General features: G+C 37.1%; 1 protein-coding gene across 3 annotated transcripts in view; it reads right to left on the bottom strand.

The window, feature by feature from the left end:
• The window catches only part of LOC107740939 (disabled homolog 2-like), a 7610-nt gene extending 2888 nt beyond the window's left edge, over nt 1–4722 (bottom strand). Inside the window, exons 1-10 of one of the 3 annotated variants that reach the window (XM_016553500.1) lie at nt 4472–4722; nt 4204–4343; nt 3959–4057; nt 3693–3824; nt 3315–3398; nt 2950–2976; nt 2815–2865; nt 2655–2717; nt 1586–2119; nt 167–305 (exon numbers count right to left, since the gene is read on the bottom strand). In XM_016553500.1, coding sequence (XP_016408986.1) covers nt 167–305; nt 1586–2119; nt 2655–2717; nt 2815–2865; nt 2950–2976; nt 3315–3398; nt 3693–3824; nt 3959–4057; nt 4204–4343; nt 4472–4604 — 1402 coding nt within the window. In that variant the 5' untranslated portion in view covers nt 4605–4722. The remainder of the gene's footprint in view (nt 1–166; nt 306–1585; nt 2120–2654; nt 2718–2814; nt 2866–2949; nt 2977–3314; nt 3399–3692; nt 3825–3958; nt 4058–4203; nt 4344–4471) is intronic. The other 2 variants (XM_016553501.1, XM_016553502.1) reach the window with 2 other exon arrangements.
• Nucleotides 4723–9202: the final 4480 nt, after the last annotated feature.

Raw genomic sequence — 9202 nt, 5'->3', positions numbered from 1 at the left:
CCAGCTGCAATTGCTTTGGCAATACAAATGTATAATTTTTGTCATGCCAATAAAGCACTCTTAAATTGAAAATTGAAATTAAGAGAGAGCGAGAGAGAGAGAGAGAGAGAGAGAGAGAGAGATCAGCCACTTCAGTTTATAAGTGTACCAAAAGCATGCATTATACCAAGAGCATGGACGGTGGAGGATGGTGTGGTGTTGAAGAGATCTGCTGGAATGGATGAGGTCTGATTTGAGGGCTGAGACGCTTTCTGGGCCGGTGGAGCAAAAAGTTCAGCTCCAAACAGGTAATTTCCAGGTGACTGTGGGGGCACAATTTGTTTAAAATAATTTTAGTACTATGCTCTGAAGCAAAATTACAGTGCCAAACGAGATACAGCATACATTTCAAAAAGAAAGATATAAGGAGTATAAAAGGTACTAATACAGTCACTAAGAAAAAGCCCAATTTTATCACCAAAGTTTTGTCATGGGAAAATAAATATGTATGTTTAGGATTAGTTCACCTCCAGAATGAAAATATTGTCATCATTTACTTGCCCTCCACTTGTTACAAACCTGTATGAGTTTCTTTCTTCCGTTGAACATATTCTGAAAAATGTTGGTATCCGGACAGGTGATGGGCACCACTGACTTCCATAGTATTTTTTTCTACTATGGAAGTCAATGGTGCTCATCAACTGTTCAGATACCAACATTTTTAAGAATATCTTCTTTTGTGTTCAACAGAAGAAAGAAACTCAATACAGGTTTGGAACAAGTGGAGGATGAGTAAATGATGACAGAATTTTCATCCTGGAAGTGAACTACTCCTTTAAATCTGATATATATGTAGATACTTGGTTGAACGTATACTTACCCTGCATATTTAAACGGAGGCACAAGGAAACAAACAAAATACACTGGCAATCTGAAGTCTAATTTTCTATTAACTGCATCTCTGAGTAGAGCTCATGAAATGTCAATTACCATGCAAAGTGAAGCATGCAGTTAGTCACAGTATTGTTTTCAGTGATTGCCATGACATTGTTGTTTGCATCCATACTTTAATTATGTTCAAACAAGTTGGAAAGGAACCTTTTAGTATTGATGCATAAAGCTACTACTGTTAAGTAGTGAATAAGGACCACAGTCAGTTATTATAAAACTTGGTAGCATTCTTAATGAGCAAAAAATATATGATAAATTTTTAAGACACTGACAGTACAAAGACAACAATGCCATGTCCCTCAACACAAGATAATAATGTGGCAGTTTCAAGCCAATATTTCCAGTGCAAAAAACACCAAACCTCCGTTAAACACCAAACACCTCCCTGAAAACCATAAATCCAACTGTGATCAGTGATCTAGAAGACAAACTACAAGGACTGTGTTTAATAATAATTAAACTATCCATGCATGCTTTCTCAAGCCTCACTGCGTATAGGAGAACATCCTTACATTAAAGTAAAAACGTATTCTGTATTTTAAATCTTTTTAAACAAAATTACTGCTGTTTATGCAAAACAGCACAGTCCTTATAGTCTCTCTCAGCATTTGGATGTGCAGTAATACAGACTGAGTTTCTCTTGTCAAATGTTCACCTCTCTCCTCCGCATGCATCCAGACTTCGAGCTTTGAGGTGGGGGGCAAAGGACTATCAAGCCTCCATTTTGAACAGAAGTTGGCAGGATGGTTTGAAACAATTCCACTGATTTACTCGATCCATTACATAAGAGAGGAGTTTGGAAAACAGGAGGAACTGACTTGTATAACCCATTTAAGATTGGTGGGTTGTTCACTGAGGTTCTCAAAAAAGGATTCTGGCTAAAGGGGGAATTGCTTTCATCATTCAGATTGCTTAAAGGAAGCTGGTTTACTTTGCTTTCATGTGACAACTGGGCATCGGACAGTCCATTAGAAAGATCCGACTCGCTATTGGAAGAAAACATGGAATCTGACTGATCATTCAAGGGAGAAAAGGGATCATCACTGAAGGGATCAGAACTAAGAGTTGGGAAAAGATCTGAAATGGATGAAACCGGTTTGTCATCTGGTGTATTGGAGTATGAGATGCAAGGATTTCCTTGATTGCCATCAATCACAAAAGCAAAGTCAAGGAGCAGAACACTGTCAGGCTGGTTTTAAAAGAAAAAAGATGAGATGAGAGATAGATTCTGTGACAAATACTGAAAGAAAATAGTAAGATAGTTAGAAAATGATCTCTGTGACTTTAAAATCATATAGCATTAATAACATGAACATTTCCATAGGAAGGGTCTCAAACACCAGTAATAGGATGTAATTGAAGATTTTCTTGGGTTTGGCTGCCATCTACTGGCCAATGGGACTTTCCCAAAAGCATTATTGGTAGTGCAGAAACATTTTCTTTGGTCATGAAAAGAAGCCAATCCAAATGCTTGAGACCCTTACAAGAGAAATGACGGCCGATAGATGCCTTTGGTAAGTTGGTAAGTGTTAATGAAAGATACTGGCAAAGCATTCAGTATGTTAAGAAAAAATCTGTACAACAACAAATCTAGTCACATGTATCAAGGCAAACTCTTTGCTCATTCTAACTCTGGGGATATTTTTAAAAGAAATATTCTATAAACCGCTGAAACAACATCAACAGCAGATCCACGGCAAAAATGTATACTTTAGGGTCATTACCGTCGGAGAGTGAATGTCAGGTGGAGTGGACATATCACCAAACAGGTCCATCTGCTCTACAGTCTGAGGATAACACACAAAACATCCTCTAGGTTATTTTCTGAGGATTCGAGTTGAACTGTTCAATAATATAATTTTGTATGAAGTTGCAAGCACGCACTTTTACAGCATTTTCTTTACCATCCAAGGTGAGTAAAGCATCACCACCATTCTGACGACAGAACATCAAGACAAATGAATGAAGGATTACATCAAAATAATTGACTGAAATATTGCCCAAAATGTTTATACCCACCTCAATCACGGTGCCATTTCCTTCACCCTGCAAAGTAGTAAAGGTTTCAGTCAATAAAATGCATCTAACCTAATAGGAAAAACCATTTAGTTAAATATGTTTATGAAAACTACATGTTTTTCTGCATAATTTATTTGAGAGGCATTCAATGTTTGTGAGCTGCTTGAGCAAAACTAAATGACTTGAGTACTCAAAATAGCTTAGCTTACCAACAGACAAATATCTAGACAAGCCTACAATCTACTTGCATGAAATATATAGCACCAAATTCATTATTCAATTTCAGACAATATTTACTTAAAACATACTATAATCTAAATAACAGAATTCGTTTTGTTATTAAGTAATAAAAATATATGCATCACCTTCTGTGCAGCCTCCTGCTCTTTCTTCTTCAAATTCAATATCAGCTGAAACAGATCCTTCAAATCAATGACCAGAGACTCAGCCTGTAGAAGAGAGGAGTAAATGCATTCTCGGTTTACACTTCGGATTACATATCATTCCATTCACAACTGTAATCATTTTCAGCTGTGTGCAATTTTTGCTAGTGGCACCAAATAGAACGGCAAAATAATGACAATCCTACATTGTCTTCTTTTGTTCATTCAAACAGTCAGTTCCACCCCAAACCATACATTAACAGGTATTTATTTAACTGCACTTGAAAAACGTCATGCTGTGCCCAGATTTGTTATCTATGATAAGATTTTGTATTTTGTGTCTGATGAAGAAACTCTGACCTGCTGAGCTGTCTTAACAGCAAAAAACTGGTGCTGCCCCTCTGCTCCGCAAACATATCCAAACGCCCGGTTATCAGTGACGTCGCGAGCAATGAATGAGATCTTATTTACCACATGTTCATGCTCAATCACCTTAGAGACAGAGAGAGAGCGAGAGATGACACTGAGAGCATGCTATAAAGTCAATACAGAATTTTATGATAAATGAAGTGGCCAGTTCTCAATTTCACAAATCGACTTACAGAAGTATCCACAAAACTACTCACCCCAGTTTTCTCGTCAACAATTTTGATTCCCGTTAGAGAGATGTTCACCCATATTCTTTGCTTGTGCTTGCCTTGAGAACGAGCAGCTATTGCCATGCCCTGTATACAAACAAGAACTGAGCACTTTATAATAATATCTGTACCATTAACAGAATAAAATAATAATAATAATAATCATCATCACTTCGCCCCATATCTCCCCATATAAAAACACAGAAATGAAGGCAACCATCTTGGATCTGCACCTTTAGTTTCATCATGGAATCCTGACACATTTTATCCCCTCTGGCTTCCGCAACATCATCTACACCAATGAGCTTGGCTTTATATCTCACTCCATCACCCTGAAACCTGGCCAGCAGGAACTCATCTGTCCTCTCTGGGACTGTAGAGGAAGAGAACAAGCTCATTATTTACCATTTAAAACAAACAAACCAAAACTTTTACATGTTTGCTGTAGGTAACATCAACCCGATTTAAAAATATCTTCAAAAAGAAGAGGCCAGACTGTACTTTTTCTCCTTTCCCTCCAGAATGAAGTTCTGGTGACGGGTGCGGTGGGTGTTGTGGCAGATGCTGGTTCAGTAGTTGTTGCTGGTTCTGCTGGTACCACAGTAATGGGCTCTGCATCAGGTGGCTGTGACATGGTGGGTGCTTCGTTACAGGAGAATGAAAGCAAAAGACGGGACAAAACCCAGCCGAGAGGCTAAAGAAACTAGTGGACACACAGGTAGGATATTCAGCAAGCACACATTCTCAGCACTGCGCCTAGACCGAGAGAGAGAGAGAGAGAGAAAAAAAAAAAAAGAGAATATAATAGACAAAAGAAGCTGATAGATGAGAGAGGTGAAATGTGACTAGTGTCTCTCTTATTCATGACATTCAGTCACAGAAACAAGCATTTACGTATATGCTTATAATCCGTTTATCAGATTTAACACCAACATCCATGTGTCTATCTACAAGTACAAAGAAGTCAATTGTTCAAATTCACATCATTTGTTACCTACACATCAAGAAATGTAAAACTCTACAGACTATTTTAACTTGGCCCATAGATTCTGTTAGTGACAGAAAGGCAGAGGAAAGAAAGAGAGGAAACAGTGTCAGCAGAAAAAAAACACTTCCTGCTTAGTAGGCAAAACAAAACAAAAGTGCCAAATAAGTTTTCCATTCCTGAAATACAGGATTTATAGGAAAATTACATTGAGGGGAAAATCTTTACAAGGTTGCAAATAAATAATCACTCCTTTCATTTCAATTTCTAATCTCCCCAATACCAAACAATCAAAGCAACTTTTAATCAATACAATCAATCAAAATGTATAAGCTTTAGAAAGAAAAAAAAAAAACAGTAATCATTGCGGACTAATTTCAGAGATCGAGGGAAAGGCTGTTCATCTCAACCAAAGGATTCACAGTCACATAAGATCCCCCAACAGATGGATAAACTTCAATCAGTTAAATTAAAACAGTGTCTTATTCAATGAAGGAAAGATAATTTGGCAAAGATAAAATATAATATAAATGGTCTGAAAAGACATACCTTGAGCAGCCAATAGTGTTTAGCAGTGTATTTCTCAGCAGAAAGTGGAAAGAGACAGCAAGAGAGCAAAGGTGGGCAGATCAAAGGTTGAGCAATTAAAACCTGTTAATCCTTTTCCAGCAGCTCATCAGCCCTAAAAACACATTTCCAATCCCATGATTTTCAAGACTTTCCTTTCAGCGCTTGTCTTTGGGCAGAATTACTTTTCCCAGTTTAAATTTGAGAAGTAAATCTGATTTGCTCAGATTATCTATTCCTTATCTGACATGAATTTGCTGTGACCAATATTTAGACCCAAGCTTATGAGTTTACATAATCGTAATGCAGCAGGAACCAAAAGCAGAGACAAAAACAATGACAAAATAGATCTGAAAAAGTTTTATAATTAACTCCTAGTTCTATTAGGTCATGACCATGAGCAGCATTTGCATTATCTTTTTATATTGCACAAGAAGAAACTATGACAGCATAAATATACATTTATATAAACTAAAAAAAAACTAAAAAACTAACTTGGCAAATCAAGTTATTTAATGACAAATCAAGTTAATTTCAAGAGTAATATAAATGATATAAAATTATGAACTCTCAACTGCTAGAAGAGTAACATTTTATGACACGCAGCAGCTGACAGACAGAGATATGAATAATTTATCAGCTTAGTTCTGATTATCAAGAGCGGAAAACAGTGGCAGAATTGCTATAAGACAATATTCATTACTACTCAGTGTCGAGGGTCATGCGATGTAAATGGCCTGTAATGTGGCAACCATAAAACAAGAGTGATAAGTGAAATGAAGATTCTTGTGCAAGAAGACACACAATCATGAGTTTTTTTCTGCTTTACAAGCACCAAGCAAATCTGCATCCTGTCTTATACAAGCACACAATAAAATGGTGATAAAAATTCACACAATCATAAAAACGTTTAAACATGGGTTATGAGGGGCATTATATTCATACCAATCAAAATGCACATACAGCACAAGCAACAATCAATCCAACAGTTTGATATCTGACATGTCTTACAGCTAATCATATAAGAAAAGGAAACTGAGTTTTAATAGAAACTTATTAGTGAGGCATATCATTGATGATTCATATTAAAAAGAATGAAACAGAACATTCTTCTGCTGTCTGCCAATACATGGATTTTGCCTAATATCTAACTCTCTAATTCACAAAGAGAATTTAGACGTTTTCAATCTGAATGCCCAGATGCTTCAGAATGAGTTCAACACATTCTGTGATAACCTGAAAATTCACAGACAAATACATCAAGAAATCTTATGACTATCTACACATTAACCCAGATGAGCCAGGTAAGACACAAGATGCGGGAGCACACAAGCTCAGGAGATGATGGCACACTGCATTGCTGAATTCTAACTCTTTTTAGAATTTAGAACTAAGACCATACAAATCCCCTGAATGTTTTGAAAACACTTCTGAGATCCAGATGTCTGAGATTGGGATCTTCCATTTAAAACTGAACACCTTTCAGTGCAGTAACATAATGGCTTGTTTATACTCCGATGTGGACTTGTCTCATGGCCCTGGCTGTTCAGTAACTTAAATGAACCCAAAAGTCACAACAGTTAAGTTTCATTAAAAAGCAAGAGTTGAGGGTGTTCATAAACAGAGGCGCAATTCCACATCATCAGTATTACAAACATGCAAGTTACACATTAGCCATGCACAAAATACATTACTAATAGCTGATTAGCACGGAATCAAAAAATAAATAAAACGTAAGTACACTTTAGTAGCCTATAATGACACCTATGAACTTGGTAAGACAACTAATTGTCATTTTTCCCCTGGTTTTGACATACCGCAAACCCTTTTTTTTAACTACTTGATGCTGAAATTTATGGTACACAATCTTTGTAGTCTACTTTTGTTTTCAAATAATTGAATAGTTTACATATTATGTTACTAAAATGGAGCACTTAACTGCGTAGCCTTTTTTTTTTTTTAAACACTTGTTAAAATTGTTACGCACTTGCCCCGCCCCAGACCTATGTGGGTCATCTGACATTTCATACAGTTGATTGATGACAAATATGAGGCAGGGCAACAACTCACTGAGTGATGGAGCCTAGAGAACGTAGAATGTCACTAAAATTCAAGATATGAGGCAAAAATGCCCCTGTTTGCGAGTTTTTGTCTCATATTTACATCAGTTAAGCAATATCACACGAGCAAATACTAGTGCAAATACTGATCTTATACAACAGTTCAGTAAGTAAGAAGTTAATACTGTTATTTTGCCCAATTGTTTTGCTCAATTTTGCCAACGAAAATATAAAGACAAAGCAGAACTGTTCGTCTCCGAGCAACACACAGCAGCATTTCATTTCTTAAAGTCACCATGAAATCAAAATTGAAAATTCTTACTTTTTAATGGAATACTGTAGTGTTTATTATAAATAATTTATCCGCGCACTTCATTATTTTTTTTAAATTCATGTGCCCTCAAAAACGTTACCCTCCCCCTCAAAACGACTCATCTTCTCTTCCGGTCACGGGCTATGGCGCAAGGGCGGAGCTAGTGACGTGAGGGGTAAACGCTGGGATAAACAACAGGGGGAAAAACTGAAGCTGATGCTTTATAGAATTCTCAAAATCAATGCATTGACCAGTGCTGACGCAAGCCATGGGGGAGTACACTACCCTTAAAATTGAAAGGATATTAGGATATTACCACAACATTACTCCTAGGACATGGCAAACCATTTTTTTTATGAATATGACTTAACCTGATTGAGGACGCGCTCAGTCATTCAGGCAGTCTCTCTCTGCGCACGTGCTGTTAGGTATGTTTTGTGCCGTTGATCGTCCTCGTCCTCGTTTTCCTCAATAAATAAAAAATTTCTTCATGCTAGGGGTGTTGCGGTGAATCCAGTGGAGAGAAATCCCCCCACAACTAACTGGAAACTGGCATTCAGATCTGCCTCCATTTTGTTAGCAACGCCCCAACTTCCAACGAATCCAATCAATTCCCGAAGTACGAAATCAAGTCCCGCCCTCTCATTTCAGATGCCGTTTCATTCGGATAGATGTCACAGTAAAGAAAAAAAGACAATCGCTACTTCCGTTTCATGCCGACTTTAATGCACGTTTTGAACGAATTGGGTGAACCATTTGGAGCGTTGAACCACTGGCCATAGGCGCGTTGGATTTGAAGCAGCACTGTGTGTATGCCATCAAAGTACCGCGAGAGCAATTTAAAAGCATGCAGAGTCGTCTCTTGCGGTACTTTGATGTCACACACCGATCGGTCTGATGGTGATGATCCGCTTCAAGTCGAACAAGCCTAATGATTCAATGGACCATTCATAAAGAACCATTTACTTCACTCCTGAATGAATCAGCCATGTGAACGAATCAAATGAATGAATAAATTACTCGATTACTTAATCATTAAGACATTTACCACCACCTACTGGCAGTTTTAGTTTATTATTTAGAGTATCATTTCCTTAAAGAAATCATTTCATATTTCCATAGTAATAATAATAAAATTTATTATTAAAAGTATAGTTCACCCACCCAGAAATGACAATTGTGTCATCATTTACTCACCCTCATGGTCCAAAAGAGTATATGTAATAAATTTTATCACACAAAATATTTCTTGCTGAAGCTACTTTTTGTAATGTCTGTTTGATGCTTTACACAACAATGACTTTAAA

This window comes from Sinocyclocheilus rhinocerous, unplaced genomic scaffold (assembly GCF_001515625.1).
Source record: "Sinocyclocheilus rhinocerous isolate Xijiao unplaced genomic scaffold, SAMN03320098_v1.1 scaffold346, whole genome shotgun sequence".
NCBI classification, from domain to species: domain Eukaryota; kingdom Metazoa; phylum Chordata; class Actinopteri; order Cypriniformes; family Cyprinidae; genus Sinocyclocheilus; species Sinocyclocheilus rhinocerous.
Note: the sequence above shows the minus strand (reverse complement) of the source record. Positions and strands in the feature narration are given on the sequence as shown.